Here is a 17,762-nt window from a genome sequence, read left to right on the forward strand (position 1 = left end):
TCAGTACGCCTGCTGCTACTTGAGAACTGCCCCAGCATGCTTCTCAAAGTAAGTCTCCCTTTCTCCTCACCTCGTCTGCCTTGAGTGTCAAAATCCGCGAAAACAGACTCCTCCAGGAATCGAATTCCAGACCGCCGGCTGGGCCAGAGGAATAAATCAAGCCGACGTGACGATGAATCAATCCATTGAACAATATCTGCTTGTCCGTATTGTTCACACCAAACTACCACATCACTTCCCTCAATCTCCTCTTTTCCTCATCGCCACCAAATATGACATCGATCCCCTTCCTTGCCAACCCTAGCAATGCCTCCCGTTTCAGCTTGAAATGTTCCTCAATCAACCTCCACTCATTTGACACAGGGCTGCCAAAAACACCCACATCATCCGTCTGTATTGATGAATTAGCTGACATACCATTCGTCGTATATAAAACCAAGAATGCAACAACCCCGGCGAATAGGGAACAGTGATCAACTTACGCAAGGCACAACCACCACCCCCTCCACCCTCCACCACTCCCCAAAATGATGTGCCTCGAAACTCCCCACAATCATCTTAGCATGCACATTACAGCTCAAACACAACTCCAGCCCCAACCCCCTGCCCCTCTCCCTCCCTGTCTCAACAATCCGCCGCTTAACCTCGTCCGGTACATGTATCACGTGCCCTAATCGATCAGGTCCCCATACCAGAATCGTATCCAACTCCTCCTCGCTGGCGCTACACTTCGCCTCCGCGAAGTGAATCGTCAACCCCAACCCTGCATGCTTAGCCTCCCGAAAAGCCGGCGTGAAGAGCGAGACGTCGCCCTTGGCCGGATCGCCGCACAGATCGACGGCCACGACGCCGCGGGCCCGAAACTGCTTCGCCAGGGAGACGACCTCGAAGGCTTCGTCCCGGTTGTTGCGCCGGTCGACCGAGAGGATCAGCCGTGTGTGGATGCTAGGGTTTTCCCGCTCGGCGGAAGTGATAGCTTCCAGCACGACATTAACGTAACCTGCCTTGTCCAGGCCTGCGCTGGGCATAGCGCGGGGGGTTGTTCGTAGCTCGACGTAGACCACCCCATCGTCTGCGAAGTCCTTGATGACGGACTTGGTTGTGTACTCTAGCGCTTCTGCATCGTTGACGAGGTGGTAGATGTAGGATGAGAAGAGGGGGAAGAAGCTGTAGGTCGTCTAAGTGACTAGGTCTGTACTAGTGCGGTTCGTCGAGCACTCACGTGTTGAGATCGTAGTCGTGCTTATCCACAGGCATGACTACCAATGGATCTTCCAGATCGGTCATTCCGACTGCCTTCTTCCTAACCCAGATTTCATGGAGACATTGCCGGCTGATACTGCCACTCAAGTGAGCATGAAGCTGTGTGGGAAAGAACGGTTAGTTGGAGAAGGAGACGATAAATTAAGTCAGCATAGAAAGTTGAGGCAACATCTTCCATATTCTCAAACATTTTTCTCACTTGGGGAAGAACTCTCTCTCCTCTCTCGCGCATAACCACGAGCAACGCAAACAAATCGTCATCTTATCAGTTGCACCTGTTACAGAACACGGCTCAAGCAACCAGCGAAGATAGAAGACATGAAAGGACAATGAAGTCCGGAAAGCTTGTGGTTACCTCTATCTTCGGCATGGCCTTGAAATCTAGATCGGCCATGATGTTTGGCGTTGATGGGTTGGGTCCGGGCAATTTGGCTCACCTCCGTCCATCCGGGTATGTAAAGTTGATAAAGCACAGCTCGGAATGGCCAACGCAGCGTGGCGTCGTGCTAGAAACGAACAAGCGACGCCGGCCCGGGGTGAATCTGACTCCGCTGTGGACCGACCGCCGGCATACGTAAAGCGTGAGCATAACGAGCTATTATTACGACGAGCTGCTGTGAACTCCAAAACTTTTAGTGGACGCGAGATCTGGTCTTCAGGGTGGCCGATGAGACATTTCCGGGTGGAGCTAGGATCCCCGACTGTTGAATTGATATTCGAGACAGTAGATTGACAGTCAAGAGTTTCTCGATTGCAATTGAACGAACCCGGTTGAATGGCCGTATGAGTTGAACCATTCCCTGAATCATCACCAGTCCAGTGCCAACACATGTTCGCTTGGACATGCGTTGACTCGCTGCATCTGGTAGACGGGCGACAGCACCTGACTCGGATACTTCGTCATCCCGTTCAATTACCATGGAATTAAGTAAAGCAGGCGCTCCTGATACCGTCGACCGGATACTTGGATTAGCCATGTTCCAGAAAGGGGCTAGCGTCGGCGGACAACAAGCCGCATTGAGTCGTAAATTCGTCAACGACCGTGCCAGAGAATTTCCGTCGAAGGTATCATCGCGTACCGTTGTCGAGATAGCTATCGCCAACGAGGGCCCAGTCCGCGTAGGCCTGGTACTAGGTTCAAAATGAGCCCACCAAGAGCAAGGAAAGAGAGTGAGCTTCACAATTTATCTCCCGCAGGTACAAACGGTCCGATATGTGGGACACTGTAACAAGTTGGTGAGAATACCCCTGCTAGTTCTCTCATTCGAAATGAACCGCCAAACCCTCCTTATGAAAAAGCATTCTCGAAGAATCTTGGATCATAAAAAGAACATTCCCAAACACCCCAGGCTTCTGTTTCACGGTTGCTGACCGTGTATCATATGCAATCCTGGGCGCGTCGAAGGAAGATCTCGCTGGCAGATGCCAGACGCAATGCAGGTCATCCAGGTCCATAATTCCCAAGCTGAACTAGGCAACTTTGGGACCGACAGCTTCTCGTATTGCCCCAGTCCCAGACAAGCTAGAGGCGCCAGGAGGATTTGATGACGAAATTCGTAAGATGTCCCTTTGAAGGTGACTACTGGTCCAATGCCACCGAGTCTACTACGTATCTTGACTTCATGTCCGCAACTTCACCGGTACGGATTGGGCTGCGGGAACTGGCCGAGATTCTCTGGGTTGGACGGGACGAAAGACGTGGAAGGATGGATCCGACACGGGCGCGCGGGAGAAGGTGGAGTACATGCTCGAGTACCTTGCATATGCGAGACGATACTAGAGAGTACCGAATGGGATAACACCTAAGTATGAGCTAAATGACAATATTAGAGCAGCTCGTGCTGTTAAAGCAAGAGGTACCTTGTCTAGCTCCCAGGCTGCGGGGAATGTCGCTCCCCAAAGGTCTGCAAGGGCAACATCCTGGATGCAGGGTATGGAGAAAGTTGGCCGCTGAGATTGCGAAAATATCTTGATGTTGATTACGAAGGGCATGAGGCCTTTGCGAGCTCGAAAATGAGCATCGTTGGTGGGATTAACCCAGCTTGAAATTGTCGCTTCAGCAGCTGGAGAAAATAAACGCTGTCTCGTCAACTCGATTTCACCGCAAGACAGTCCGTAGACGATACCTGAAGTGGCTAGTCATGTACGTGCCGTTGTGAATGTCGACCTACAGGAAGCCCGCAGTTTCTTTTGTCTGTAAGAGAGCTGTCAAGCGGACAAGTTGTCAAGCTGGCGATCTTGGAACAGGTCGACATATTGCGGCTCGGTTCGGGTCACTCGCGAGAATAAAGCCAACGCGAACGTTTGTGTGATGCGAGCGAGGGCGCCATAACCTGTAAAAGTTTGATGTACAGCTTGAGTTGGCGGGTGAGTCCCCTTCCAGGAACAGCTCCAACCTTAAATGACGCAATGCGTCGAAGGATGTAGACCAAGGTCATTGTGAGTGTTGAAGCCGACTCCTCAGAGAAGGGCTTCAAGGTCTTGTGTACGTCAGGATGAAGGTGTCAGGATGACGAAGGTGGGATGAGATAAAGCCACAGTTTTGGGGAGGACTACCGCTTGTAACTAGAACGAAGTAGTAGTGAAGTTAATATTGACAGTGTTGTCAAAGGTTTGCATGACAGATCGAGCCGTTTCCAGTAGGTTTTGACAGCATTGGTACGAGCTTTCTTCTCGTCGCAGTCGATGCTGCAACATTCGACCAAGTCAGCTGGCATAGCAGGGCTGCTCATGACTTTGGTCCATTCATGCGTAAATGAAATCGTCAAGTTATGATGAGGAACAAGACCTTCAGCCGCTGTGTTATATGAACCTTATTCCGACGAGCTCTGGTGATAACCTCGAGAGGAGAAGCCGCAGATTGCAGACTGTATTGCGACATTATCAAGCACTGTGTAGCACCAAATTCCTTTTGGCTGTCTCTGGAAGCGGCCAATCTCAAATCATTGGAGAGCTCTCTTCAATGTCAGGCCAGGTCCTTAGGGTGAGCGCCGGGAATGGTGTAAGTTGGGGAATGGGAATCGGGATGGGAATTTGAGACAACGTCCCGGCAAGTAATGGCATAAATTCCGAGGCAGAGCAGGCATGAACACGACACGAGCGAAGCAGAAGCAGGGCACACGATCTAGCATCCCAGGCTGCATCTGCCTTTGTATTAGTGAGGTTTCCCAGAGACAGATGTTCATTCCCCTCTTGCACGCACACAACCTGGAACAAAAATTAAAATCCAACCGGAGGTCATCGCAAGTGGTCAGAATCACTACGTCCAGACGAACTCACAGCTGGGCATCGAGATTCCTTTGCCCGCTGACATGACACTCAAGCCCCGACGACCTAACGAGCATCACGCCTTCCAAAGGAAAGCACACACCACCTACACCATTACCTACAAGTGAACTAGGCACCATCAGCTGAAGTACGGAGTACACTGCACGCACTAATAAAGGCGGCTCTCGGAAAGAGCTTGTCGTCAACTCGCAGGTGTCCCCAACTACCAGCAACCAGCTTCATCCCTAGAGCCATCCACCGTCACTTAGCACCTGGGCACATCCCGACAAGCGCGACTTGTCGACCGCCACATCAGATCTAGACGTCGACCTGGATTGATCTGTTCGACGGGAACTTGACTTTCATCAGCAAAGTTCTTCTTTTTTTTCTTCTTTAGTAAGTTGGTCGTGGTTACCGCTGGTCTGGCGGCTGTCTCATTGAATCTAAATCGCTCGCTACCTTTGTTAGGGGATTCGTACGCGAAGTCGAATCATCATTGGATTTCGATTTCTCCGCTGGAGCACTTTCCACGTTGTATTTGTTTATTTCCTCGTCCCCTGCAACAACCGACCGACTGACTGCCTCCAACCTGGCTAGCCTCTGGTGCATTCATAAGCACATTTGGATCCCAATTCCGCTTCGCACCGTCAGACCCGTCTCCTGAAATCAATCCCATTGCCAGCTCCACACCTGTTCTCCCAGGCAATCTGGGCCCCCGGCGACAATCGATTGCTACTGTGTCCCAAGCGGCTTTTAACTGGCCCAACGCAAACCCCCCTGAAGCTTGCACGGCTTGCGTCTCCTCACTGACCCCGACCTAATCCAACCTCACCTTTTCCCTTTTTCCTTTCGGTATCCTCTCCACACATCCGCTCAATCCACGGTTTGACGTCCAGCAATAGTCGAACACCGCACCCTATCCTCCTCGGCCCTCCTCCCTCTAGACACACGCTGCCATGGAATCGCAACGGCCGAATGATGTGTCGCCCGAGGCGATGCAGGCGCGCATCCAGCAAGCGCGACGCGAGGCTGAGACGCTGAAGGACAGGATCAAGCGGAAGAAGGACGAACTGGCAGACACGACCCGTGAGTGAACAATACCTTGCCCATCAATTCCCCTCCCCCGTTTCCACATCCTCCCATCTACGGTACCGCGCGATTCGTATCTGGCATGTCCAAAATATTGGGAGCATGGTGCTGACCCAAATGCTTCTCCGACAACAGTGCGCGCGGTATCGCAGCAATCACACGACTCCATCCCCAAGAACCAATTGATGAAGACGAAAAGAACGCTCAAGGGCCATTTGGCAAAGATATACGCCATGCACTGGTCGACAGACCGAAGACATCTGGTATCTGCCTCGCAGGACGGGAAGCTGATTATCTGGGATGCCTACACCACAAACAAGGTCCACGCCATCCCTCTGAGATCGTCATGGGTCATGACCTGCGCATACGCTCCGAGCGGAAACTACGTAGCATGCGGTGGTCTCGACAACATCTGCTCCATTTACAACTTAAATCAGAACCGAGATGGTCCGACGCGTGTGGCGCGGGAGCTATCCGGACACGCGGGATATTTGTCCTGCTGCCGGTTCATCAACGACCGGAGTATTCTGACTTCATCTGGGGACATGACGTGCATGAAGTGGGATATCGAGACGGGAACCAAGGTCATTGAGTTTGCGGATCATCTAGGCGACGTCATGAGCATCAGCTTGAACCCGACAAACCAAAACACCTTCATCTCGGGTGCTTGCGATGCATTTGCCAAGCTGTGGGATATCCGCGCCGGCAAGGCCGTCCAGACATTTGCTGGTCATGAGTCCGATATCAACGCCATCCAGTTCTTCCCCGACGGCCACTCTTTTGTGACGGGTTCCGACGACGCCACTTGCAGATTATTTGATATCCGCGCAGACAGGGAGCTCAACCTCTATGGGGTCAGTCACATTTTCTTACGTGTCACTCAACATTATTGGGAGCTGTGTAGCTAATACGGGATGCTAGTCGGAGTCAATTCTTTGCGGCATCACGTCTGTTGCCACCTCAGTATCCGGTCGCCTTTTGTTCGCCGGTTACGACGATTTCGAGTGCAAGGTGAGCCTCCCCGCCACTATGAACGGCAGTAAGCTGGGAATTAACCTAAATAGGTCTGGGACATCACTCGGGGGGAGAAGGTCGGCTCTCTTGTGGGCCACGAGAACCGTGTTAGCTGCTTGGGAGTTAGCAACGACGGCATCAGCCTTTGCACGGGTTCTTGGGATTCAGTGGTCAGTATCTGCTGCTCGCAAACGGGGAAGAAGGTGGCTAACATAGGTGCAGTTGAAAATCTGGGCCTACTAAACATCGGAATCCCGCTATGACGACAGCGATATGCATAATACTGGGCCATTACACCGCTGGAGCGCCTCATCCGGCACACCTTTCTTCGAGTGGTTATTTTGAATTAATTCAACCTTGATACGCCTTTTAATCTCCAAGACGTGGCGTATCCAGGACGAAGTGACGACTACTACAGCCTTTTTCCCAATACCTATTTCCTTCGACGAGACACCACACTCGACTCTTACCGCCACCGATTCGACAGACGATAGAGCAATGAGCTGGTTGAGTCGAGCTCCGGTCAGCAACCTCGATACTATACTCCCTCTTAATCTCTCCTTCCTGCCTCCAACTCCCTTTTTCAGAGGCAGCTGTATTACAAGGGCCTGCTTTCCGACCCCGTCCTCGAATGTGTACACGCCGAAGAAGCCCTTTCCCGAACCGAGCTCTTTGCCGATACGGGCAAGGATGTGATGGTTACACACGCATCCCGCCTGCTCTGCCCCAGGGATGCTTAATCACATTTGCGCTGGGAGCACTCTAGATGCAGTACGGGTCACGCAAACAGAGCCGCATCATTTCTGGGGAATTTGTCTATACCAAAAAGGCTTCTGCACCGAAAACGTCCTCGCGCGCCAAGTTGATTTTCTTTTTGTTCTTGCGATTACTTGAGACCCCCGATCTTGTTATGGTAGATGGAGCAAGAGGCATGCGTTACTCTTTTGTTGATACGATGAAAACTTAGGGACTGGGACGCACCAGTCACTCTGATCTTGATGGGAAGAGAGCACGAGCAATACCGGACATGGGTGATGGCTTGATACACTTTTCCGTCTTTCCATAATAGTTCCGAACCGTCTAGCTTCTCTCTCCTTGCGTCCGTGTATGTATGTGTGAAGAAATGGGAGGCAGGCCATGGGTTTGGCCGGGAGTGTAAGGAGCAAGGAGAGGAGGATACTCGATGAGGCGTCGACACTATGGTCTCTCCTAGTGCTGTTTGTACCATAGTCACCGCTGAATACTCAAACCACCCAAATATTCCCGTCCAACACGTTTTTCTCCCTCGATTCCTTCCTTAGGTTGACCCCTACCTGTATGTGTATGCGATGATTGCCGAATTGCCGCATCATCGTGCAGCCTATTCCTGTCACATGCTGTAGCCTTCAGATAAGAATAGTACGGGGGAGCCTCCCTTACGCGCTACGTGCAGCATCTAGCCCGTGGCGTCGATTTCAGTTCATCATACAGCGCGCCCGGTGAGGAGAAGGTGCGAGGGGAAAGAACAGTGATGGCCACTTGAAGCGCGTCATATGAAATCTCAATGATGTTTTGATACTGATATCGAGGGAGCTCAAGCTGACTAAGCGGCATCAGAATGGCAAGCCAGCAATATACACTACTAAAGTACAAAGCTTTATTTCCTGGTAGGGCTGCAACCTGTTCAGCTCGCAGAAACCTAGTTCAAAGGCAGCTCAGAAAGCTAGATGTGGGCGGTGGGGGGAGGGCGGTGGGGGTTGGAAGGGCGGCGAGCCGGAGAGGCAAAAGGGAACGCCAGATGCGGGAAACACCAGACACGGGAAACGCCAGACACAACGCCCAGCTGCCGCTTCGAACGTTGTACAGGTTCGGGCTGCCGATATCTGTCTCTGCCCAGGCACGAAAGATGTGCCAAGATACCATTTTGGAAATTGTTTCGTGAAGTTCAGAGTTCGGTGGAGAGTTGGCGCTTGGAGACGAGGTATCTAGGACTTGCTGGGCATGGGGCCGTCCATTTCACCACAACAAACTGTGCACCTTAAGACGAAGTGCGCAAAGACACGTTCGGTAGGTTTAGTCCCGGCGGTATATTTTATCGCTATATCGCTTCCATAAACGTGAGCTTCCAGGCCTTTGCGGGCAGGCTGTTGCTCGACGTGACGTTAATAATGGCTGGGTATTTCGAGTGTCATTCGCATCGATAAACAGGATTCGCGATCGAGCTAAACAACAGTTACAAGTCCCTATCAGAAACTGACAGACTGCAATGGCGTGTCTCTGGCTGTACTCCCGACTTGTATGCAGGTCTGAGAGGACCCGTCTTCCCTTTATGCACCTGCAGGCGGCCATGACATCCGAGCTACCGCTAGCTAAATTAGCTGCGGACGTATTCACCTGGTTGGACTCTGGTGCGTCGGGAAAGAGTAGACGCGTCGTCTGAAATCTGGCCTAGCGCCGCCAGGGCTACACCGATGAACAAGCTCAAAAAGGTCGGCTTCAGACAAAAGAGGGGTCGACTTGATATGGCCGTAGCGGTCAACGTTCGGACGAGCCTCAGGTATCGCGGGTGCTGGTACGATCAAATTAGGGCGCATCGGAGTGCAATTCGGCCGATGCTTGATAGTAGCTTTATCCGCCTGAGCAAACAAACGCACTGCTGCTATCATGGTGTGGATGAGAGGAGTTGACCTTTATCAAGGAGCATACAACTCGAATCAGTACCCATGATCGACAACCAGGATGCCCCTCTGGAGACTGCGGAAAGGCCTATTAGACGGGGAGATCTGGAATCCAGAGCGATAGCGAGGCTCAAACCGAGACGTAGACAACGGCACTGAAACCACAATCAACGTCCCTGAAACATGCCGACTGGTTCGGGCCAGAGATGCTTGGTGCTCAAGCTAAAAATCGATTCGAGCCTCATGCAACTGTGCTTGACGTCAGACAAGCGGTTTAATCATACGGACTTCGGGACCAGTATCGTCTGGCCAGCCAATGACGAAGGGCACCGACGGGAAACAATATGAGATAGCGCGTTATGGACGGACTGACTCGATTGATTCTATCCTCAGTGCGCCGTTTGTTTTGCTAACCACTTGTCTGTGGAAGGCCCAGTCGGTTGCAACAGAGCGCGGTGGCTGCTCATACTGGGACTTAGGTCCTGATCGGCAGCGTGTCCAGCGGACCTTGTAGGGTCGACTCGGCACATCGTTTTTTTATTTATCGACAGCTAATGTGCCACTTAACCTATTTTGGCACTGATTTTGGCCACAACTGCATCCACTGTGTCCAGACGAGAAACTTGGCATGTACCGCGCTAGACAGGGGCTCCTCCGGGGTATGAAATAGGTAAGGCGCCCTAATTCTGCCAAATCTGTGCCCAAACGCAGTGTGCCCAAGTAACAGTCCAAGCGGTCGGATTCAGCAGTATTTTGACTGCTGGGCACCAACTTGCTGAGTCAGCAAGCGCTAAGATGGCGAGCGAAGTTACTGATATCCGACGGACTGCCTTTATTATAGCAGTCAACTCTGCGTTACAAGTGCTACGCAATAGCTACAGTCTCGATCGGGAAGGGGACCGTAGGTTCCTAGGCGCCGAGGATCGTGAAGTAGTCCACGAGGGGGGGTTCGTGGCGGCGAGGTGTCAGATAGGGCACCTGGTTCCTAGGTTCAGAAATAATATGGCACTAGAGAAGACTATTGTCACTTAAAGTTCAGAAGGCGAAAGGAACCCCTCTTCTCAAAAGTAACACCAAAGTTACCGACATGTTCTAAAGCATCTATAAAAGGCAGAGCAACGGGAGTTCGCGAGAACAGAAGTGTCAGAGCCACAAGTGTCATCCGAGGCGGGCCGGCTTCCACCAGGAAGGAAGTCGTTTGTGGCGGCTAGAGAGCCGCTTGTGGCGAATGAGAGCTGTTGAAGCCGTTTGCAGCGGATAGGGAATCGCTTGGTTGCAGATAAAGAGCCGCTATCCAAGATGTTGGCCGAAGTCGGAGGAACACAGACATGCGGAAGCAAACATCCAGAATCCAACAGAGAACCTCGGCTGGCTATAAGTAAGGAGTCAAGACGGAGGAAGATAGAGAGGGGAGAGATCAATGAACTACTGTGGACACCCTTACCTGTCATCACCAAGTGACCACCAGTGACCACCAGGGGGACACGCCTATTTCTCCCCTTCACTCTGTACTATCGCCTTCGGTCCAGGCCGTACCCTGACAAGAAGACAGACAGACAAGAACACACCTCATTTATATACAATCTTACGCACTGCTGACTACTCGATTGGACACACGTGATATTCGACACGAGGCGGCTAGCGATTCGACTACTTGAAGGCTCGCCAACGCACTTCTTTCAGCTATTTCGGATGAATAAGGACACTTTCTGGAAGCTATTAGAATGGCCTGAAACGTACACAGCGTTCAAGGGGACCTACTATCAATCGGCGGCGCAGAAGTTGATGATCTTCCTCTGGATCTTGGCATATAACAAGCCACAGCGGAACGTAGCCCATCGATTCCACTGCGCGCAGAGCACTGTATCAGATGTATTCCATTCGTTATTACCGGTGAAGTTGCCAAGCAGCAGTTATCTGAGCCGTGAGATCGAATTCAGCCCGAAGTTGAACGCCTTCAGTGGATGTATTGGAGCAGTTGATGGGACTCTGATCCACGCCTTTATCCCAGTCAATCGACAGAGACGCTGGCGTAGCCGCAAGGGCTGGGTTTCTCAGAGTGTATTCGCAGCAGTCCGGCCCGATGGCACCTTCTCGTACGTGCTGGCAGGAGGGGAGGGATCGATCCACGATTCGAGTCTCGCTTCTAGGGCCTTCGCGGGCTCCTTTACGATACCAGAGGATCGATTCTACCTAGGCGACGGCGGATTTGGTCAGCGACGAGGGCTTCTAATCCCATACTTCGATACACGTTACCATCTTCAAGAGTGGCGCTATGGGGGGCGGAAGCCAGAAACAGCGAAAGAGCTCTACAATCTACGCCATTCGGGGGTCCGCGTAATCGTTGAGCAGATTTTTGGTGTACTGAAGAGGAAGTGAAAGATAATTCGTGCTTCAGCACCCGAATATGGGCTCAGAACGCAGATTCGAATCGTATACGCCGTTTGCGCGCTCCATAACTTCATCCGACGCGGCGGGAAGGTTGAAGAGGATGATAATGATGGCTTGAGCGATAGACAGTTGCAATTCCTTGAGCAACGGCGAGGTTGGCTACGGCAGAAGAGATGGAGGAAGACGTCCTATAAGGTCCGCCATAGAATCGCAGTAAAGATGTGGAAGGATTACTACGCTTATTTAAGGGCCAGTACAACGGATGATGATGAAGAAATCGAAAATCAATAGAACTATTCAATCAAATCGTTCCTACTAGCCCTAGCCCTACCCCTGTTGACGCCTTCTGCTCCAACGCCGTCGCCTTCAACTTCCTCTTCATCAATCTTCGCACCGATTCTCGTCAATAGCCATAGCCTACGTTCGTGGGGATCGCTAAGCTGGCAATAGAGGACGCTATTCGTAGTGTTGCTCCCGATCTCGTCGTACGCCTTCATCCGTAGCCGCCAGTTAAGATCCTTCACGAAGCCGTCACTCTGAAGTAGCTTCATCGCGGCAGCTATATCAGTAGCACCAATAGGGCGACTAATCGCACGCGAGGCTCGTTCAATACTACTACCGAGGTCAGTTAACTGCTTCTTACGATCCCGCTTCCTACTAAACTCTCGCTGTAGGTCCTTCACATGCTTATGGCGCTGTCGCGCCTCATTATCGTCATCCGATTCGTCAGATATCGTGGTGTTGATGTCCGGATCCAGCCTCTGCCTCTTCCGCCGCCCCGTTATGATAGAAGTACTTGAAGTACTTAGTGTTGGTGTTAATAGGCTGTCAGCGTCGGATTGGTCGCTTAGGATAGCCTCGGGGACATCCTCTTCATCACCGGGCTCAGCTATGTATTCCCCAGCTGATTCGGCCCAGAAGATCTCTTGCTGAATAGAAATAGGACCAACTGGTTCGGTAACCAGCCACCTCGATTTGGCGCCATGTTTATTGATAAAGCTGTTGATACGATCCGGGGAGTCGGTACACTTCAGAGTGTCTGGGTCGATAGATAGCCCCGACTTGGCGGCGGCTAGGTAAACACCCCATCTGATCCTCTCATCCGCGTACTTCTTGCTAACTTTATCAATAGACCAAACGTACTGTGTATCTTGATTCAATAGCTCTACGAGCTTCTGCCAAGCCGGTTTACGCGCGCTAGGCCTGTCTATATTCAGCATCCCAGCCCGGAACACTTCAAGCACCTTCTGTAAGAAGATCACTGATGCGAGTGCATATGTGTCAGGGTACGGCTAGGCCGAAGGCAATAGTACAGAGTGATGGGGAGTAACGGGCGTCCCTCCTACGTAGCACCGGGTGGTCACTGGCGGTCTCAGGTAGGGGTGCCCACGGTGATGCATTGATCTCTGCCCTCTCTATCTTCCTCCGTCTCGACTCCTTACTTATAGCCAGCCGAGTTTCTCTCTTGGATTCTGGATGTTTGCTTCCGTATGTCTGTGTTCCTCCGACTTCGGCCAATATCTTGGACAGCGGCTCCTTATCTGCAACCAAGCGATTCCCTATCCGCTGCAAACGGCTTCAACGGCTCTCATTCGCCACAAGCGGCTCTCTAGCCGCCACAAACGGCTTCCTACCTGGTGGAAGCCGGCCCGCCTCGGATGACACTTGTGGCTCTGACAACTCCTTCCCTATCCTACTTCGAGATGGTCCTTATATAGATAGCTAGGCCGCCGCTTGGACCCGGCATAACAGCAGGGTCGGCGATGCCAAGGATCTTGACTCTCGTCATCCCAAAGCTTCACATAGATTGTAATCATGATTCGGGAGTCTTTTGTCCGAAACACCCCTCCGGCGGCCCGCCGGTGTCCTGCGTTCAGTGTCCTGACACCCACTGGTGCCTATGGCATTCTGTTCTCTGACAATATGGATGTGGGTGTGAATTGTTGTATTGGGAAAGGATGCCAGGTCAGCTATTCTGGCCTGGCAGAGCTCTTTTATAGCTCTTATCTATCTTATCTATAGCTATAGGGTAACCCCCATGGGGTCACGTATCAATCACCCTCAACGATGGTGTCATTCGAGTAGTAGTCTTTATCGCATGATGCCGAGCCTCCCGCGTTGTTGGCTTCCTATTCCTCTTCCTCTGCCCCGCTGGCAGAGGCGTTTGGGGGGCGGAGGACCGCGAAGCGGCTCGATCGGTTGGGGTACGAGAGAGAATATCTTCGATATTAGGGAAGTTGGGAATAGCATCATCATCGCCCTCTACGACAGTAGACTGCGTAAAGCCACTATCAGGGGGGACGAACTGGGCGTCCTCTCCACTAGGACCAGCTACAGCGGCGCTGTTAGCGAAGGGGCCTTGGAATTCGTCTTCAAGCCACTGTGATGAAGCCATAATTGATGAAGTTATCGCCAAAGGTATTTTTCTACACAGTTTTCTAAACACTAATGTTAAGTGGCAAGTTTCATTGACACCGCCTGCTTAATTCGGTAGGGTTCCACTGCTAATTTTGATTTAGGTACGTCCTGGGCCCTCTACTAGCTACATCTAACGCTAGTAGGGATTAGGAAGTCACTTTGTGCCGAGCGAAGGTGTGCCCAAACGAGCTGCCGATCAGGACCAAAGTCACATGGCGACAAGTCGTGTGATCCCGAACTCGTCAGATGGAACTAAATGAGTGAAGAGCGGTGTAGTGTATGCTTCGGGGTCGATTTTCAGGATGCAACTGCTAGAACATTCCAATAAACCTTAACGTGTGGCATGTCGACGGGCGGTTCTTACAGATCTTGTCCTGGACGAAAGGATTTGCCCGTATGCGTTTGGCCAGGTAGTGTGGGATTGAGCGCCACGGTTATGCCCTAGGCCGAAGGCGGTGTAGCGGCAATTGCACTAGTGGGGTCAAACCCTTCCTCGTAGATAAAATGGCTACACACTAACAGAGCAGATAGACAGATCAATCAAGACAGGATCTACGCAGAGTCATCAATAGAGGATTGAATCCCTCAGGTAGTCAGTAAACTGGGCGTTACTAATGGCGACTGTCTGGGCCATGTTGAGAGCAAACAGGTAGAACCTGAGTCCAGTTGAGCCGCATATTACCGAATGACATCAAATTGGACATGCCAGACATAAAGATCGAGGTATAGCGGCGGAAAGCGACATGGGAAAACCCTGACGTTCGCACTTGGGGAAGAGTTCTCCACATTTGTTTTACACCTTCGTCTATAAAACGTCGTGTCATTGTAAACAGTCTCGCTCGTTCTAATGGACATGATCTAAAGTTTCAGTCCGCGGCAACTTGAGTTCGCTTCGAATTGTGTGCACGAGTCGTCAGAAAACCGATACCCGTGCCACGCCCCCCTTATTTCGAATTCGCTTGGGCTCACCAACTTGGCCAGTTTTTCGACACTTTCAACTTCAACCTATCTTATCTCCATCAATTCATCAGCTTTTTCTAATCGCAACGGACTCACAGCTACAGGAAGCCGTCCTCTATATGCAAGAGCATCCTCAAGCCAAAATTGCCAAAATTGCGCGAGAAAGCGGCGTAAAACGCGAGACCCTCCGATACCGCGTTAAGCAAGCTAGGAAGACTAAAAACCACGGAGGACTTAACAAACTACTATCTAAAGCCGAAGAATAGGCACGTGAGCTAGGACAAACAAGGGAATATATAAGGGTGAATATATAGATCGCTATATATCTAATATATCTAGCGGGGATTAGCAGAGGAGAGACGGATATATAAGGGATAGGATTCCTTGGTATTTTATAGATACAGTCTCTACTTTAATAATTAATCTAAGTATTGAAACGGGGTCAGGCGGTCAGTAGGATATACCTACCACCTAACACACTGAACAGACGGCTCCAGTACCAACAGATCCCATCTGTTGGTCTGATCAGACGAAGATCGTGGTACTGGTTGTAAGAGCGAAGCTCTTACACGTCTGGTGCGCGAGTTGGTCGGATGTGCCTCTGAGACTCTCGTCGGAATGATTCTCAGAACAAGACGTCTGGCTCTGGAAGTCGAATTGAAGCTCTCACTAGCACTAGATTGCTCTGATCAGAGCAAGACACAATCCTCTGTCATTGTCAAGGCTAGGATGAGGGCAGAATAATAGGATTTCGAAAGTAGTGTCTAAGTGCACGTAGGAATGAACCGCATAATTGAAGGGCTAGCTAACTAGAATAGAAAACAAAAGTCAAGTTGATTGAATAAGATGATGAAAAAGATGACAAGTTGTTGAAAGTCGTCTGTCATCTCCGTGTCCCTTAAGAAGTATGGAAGACAGGGGAGTCCTCCCTGGCCCCTGTCACCTACTTTCCTGACGTCCGGCCTGGCCCCACTACAATATATTAGTATATCCATCACGTACTAACTGATCGAGCGCTTTCGCATACCAGTGTTTGTATACTTGAAAAACAACCACATCCAGAGGTTGTAAGAGATGAGTGAGATGAGGGGGCATGCCGAAGGATATAATATTGTGATCCTCGCAGTACTGGATGAACTGCTTCGTATGGTGACTACCATGGCCGTCTAAGATAAGTAGTCGCTTGTAGCCCTTCTGCGTCTTCTTAGAGTGTTGTTCGAAGTGCGCAAGCCATTCGAGAGGGATCTCGTCATTCGAATAGCCCGTATCGACCGGTCGTAACTTAGTATCAGGGTGAAAACTTTGTGCGTACCACTGAGCCGAGTGGACAGTCCCCGTGAGGATAAGGAAGGCTGGTATGACGTTACCAGCAGCAGAGATAGCCTCAATAGCTGTAGCCGTCTCTCTATTTTCTGGTAGGCCGAAGTAGTGGGCCCTCTTGCGCTTAGTGACGATAAGCTGGTCTTTGCCAATGCCGATTCTGAAGCCAGTCTCGTCCATATTCCAGATATCGGAGGGGTCTATTCCTTCCTCCTGGAGGAGTCTCTCGAGCCGTGCGAAGTACTCTCGTATTATATCCATATTTTCAGCTGACTGACGGTCGGAATGGAGCTTCTTCTGGCAGGCGTGGAAGTACCCATGGCGCTTGAGGAAGCGTGTGGTCCATTTGGTACCTACTTTAGGTAGTGGTGAATTTGGTTGGATCTTGACTCTCTCACGTAGGATAGTATTTGCAGCGTTAGTGACGAACTCTGCGCGGACCGCAAGATTGATCCTATCGAGCCGGTCAACGTAGTTGCAGAGGGCCTTTTCTTCGGCTTCGGTAAGTAGCTTATTAAGCCCTCCTCGTGTCTTGATGGTGACGGCTTGCTAGACGCGGTATCGTAAGGTCTCGCGTGGGATACCGAATGTACGCGCAACTTGAGCGAGGCTTTCCTCAGGGTTCGTCTGCGTATAGCGTACAGCGTCCTGTAGCTTTGAATCCATCGCGATCGAAGAAATACCTTGATTTGGTAGAGATGTGGTGGTTTGAAGATGAGCTCGTCGAGAAATTGGCCAAATCGCTGTCCAGCACCAACTTAGGTTGGTGAGCTCAAGCGAATCCGAAATAAGTGGGGCGTGGCATGATTGTTGCTCAAAGACGTCAATTTTGAGGGGATATATAGCGTATCTGGCCTTGGCCTCTCACCGGTGGTTATGCACGATCATGCAGCTGACATAGTCGCCTTGTCGGAATACGATGCGAATCTCGTTCCTGAAGATCAAACTGGGGCACTCACAGGGGTTCATCGCTGAGATGAACGGATAGCTCTGTGGGGATAGTCCTGCTCTTGGCTCTTTATAATTTGCTTGGCGTTTTCCAGAAGCCTGCCTAGTCAGGAGAAGACTGCTCTCGACGGCAGGGTCCGGAGGCAGCGGGCCGTGAATGCCGGGTACCTGGGGTGATTCGGTGGCTGGTCGCTGTTGGCTGCAGCGTTCTCCTCGAAAAGAGCACGCACACAATGGAATGGAATGAGTTAGCTCGATGTATGTTTCAGTGTAGTAAACTGACATAAGACTGACATAAGGTCAAGATGGTATCCTGCTACTTAGACCCGATATTCTACTGTGCGATGTTGATCTTATCCTCAACTTACAGCGTGTCTAAATTGGAGATGCCTGGGCGTTGGTGGCTCATCCTCGCTTAGGATGAAAGCAAAATCT

The 17,762-nt window shown here is 51.2% G+C and overlaps 5 protein-coding genes across 5 annotated transcripts; 2 read left to right on the forward strand and 3 right to left on the reverse strand.

Moving 5' to 3' along the window:
- Positions 1-102: 102 nt before the first annotated feature.
- On the reverse strand, positions 103-1,465 carry BCR38DRAFT_89191 (uncharacterized protein). Its single transcript, XM_040865734.1, has 3 exons — positions 1,223-1,465; positions 483-1,167; positions 103-391 (listed from the first exon to the last, which is right to left on the reverse strand). The coding sequence occupies exons 1-3, from the start codon at positions 1,285-1,287 to the stop codon at positions 224-226; spliced, it is 918 nt and encodes a 305-aa protein (XP_040719569.1). The 5' UTR covers positions 1,288-1,465; the 3' UTR covers positions 103-223.
- On the reverse strand, positions 1,466-2,162 carry BCR38DRAFT_89190 (uncharacterized protein). Its single transcript, XM_040865733.1, has one exon. The coding sequence runs from the start codon at positions 2,092-2,094 to the stop codon at positions 1,645-1,647; it is 450 nt and encodes a 149-aa protein (XP_040719570.1). The 5' UTR covers positions 2,095-2,162; the 3' UTR covers positions 1,466-1,644.
- A 3,184-nt stretch (positions 2,163-5,346) lies between these two features.
- BCR38DRAFT_89210 (guanine nucleotide-binding protein subunit beta) lies at positions 5,347-7,198 on the forward strand. The gene is made up of 5 exons (XM_040865735.1): positions 5,347-5,616; positions 5,755-6,473; positions 6,541-6,630; positions 6,684-6,803; positions 6,856-7,198. The coding sequence occupies exons 1-5, from the start codon at positions 5,487-5,489 to the stop codon at positions 6,874-6,876; spliced, it is 1,080 nt and encodes a 359-aa protein (XP_040719571.1). The 5' UTR covers positions 5,347-5,486; the 3' UTR covers positions 6,877-7,198.
- A 4,776-nt stretch (positions 7,199-11,974) lies between these two features.
- Positions 11,975-12,901, reverse strand: BCR38DRAFT_405324 (uncharacterized protein; the record flags this gene model as incomplete). The annotated part of the gene is made up of 1 exon (XM_040857954.1): positions 11,975-12,901. The coding sequence occupies one exon, from the start codon at positions 12,899-12,901 to the stop codon at positions 11,975-11,977; it is 927 nt and encodes a 308-aa protein (XP_040719572.1).
- A 746-nt stretch (positions 12,902-13,647) lies between these two features.
- On the forward strand, positions 13,648-14,067 carry BCR38DRAFT_419629 (uncharacterized protein; the record flags this gene model as incomplete). Its single annotated transcript, XM_040859328.1, has 1 exon — positions 13,648-14,067. A coding segment is annotated over one exon (420 nt), but the record flags the coding sequence as incomplete, so codon positions are not given.
- Positions 14,068-17,762: the final 3,695 nt, after the last annotated feature.

The sequence above is a fragment of the Pseudomassariella vexata genome, assembly GCF_002105095.1.
Source record: "Pseudomassariella vexata strain CBS 129021 chromosome Unknown BCR38scaffold_2, whole genome shotgun sequence".
In the NCBI taxonomy this organism is placed as follows: domain Eukaryota; kingdom Fungi; phylum Ascomycota; class Sordariomycetes; order Amphisphaeriales; family Pseudomassariaceae; genus Pseudomassariella; species Pseudomassariella vexata.

Excerpts from the sequence above, each read along its gene's own strand:
- BCR38DRAFT_89191 (XM_040865734.1), bottom strand. The coding sequence starts at position 1,287 with ATGACCGATCTGGAAGATCCATTGGTAGTCATGCCTGTGGATAAGCAC. Across the intron at positions 1,168-1,222 it reads CACGACTACGATCTCAACAC|CTTCTTCCCCCTCTTCTCAT; the intron begins GTGAGTGCTCGA and ends GACGACCTACAG. Across the intron at positions 392-482 it reads GGGTGGTGGTTGTGCCTTGC|ACGGATGATGTGGGTGTTTT; the intron begins GTAAGTTGATCA and ends TCATCAATACAG.
- BCR38DRAFT_89210 (XM_040865735.1), top strand. The coding sequence starts at position 5,487 with ATGGAATCGCAACGGCCGAATGATGTGTCGCCCGAGGCGATGCAGGCG. Across the intron at positions 5,617-5,754 it reads CGAACTGGCAGACACGACCC|TGCGCGCGGTATCGCAGCAA; the intron begins GTGAGTGAACAA and ends CTCCGACAACAG. Across the intron at positions 6,631-6,683 it reads ACGACGATTTCGAGTGCAAG|GTCTGGGACATCACTCGGGG; the intron begins GTGAGCCTCCCC and ends TAACCTAAATAG.
- BCR38DRAFT_89190 (XM_040865733.1), bottom strand. The coding sequence starts at position 2,094 with ATGTGTTGGCACTGGACTGGTGATGATTCAGGGAATGGTTCAACTCAT.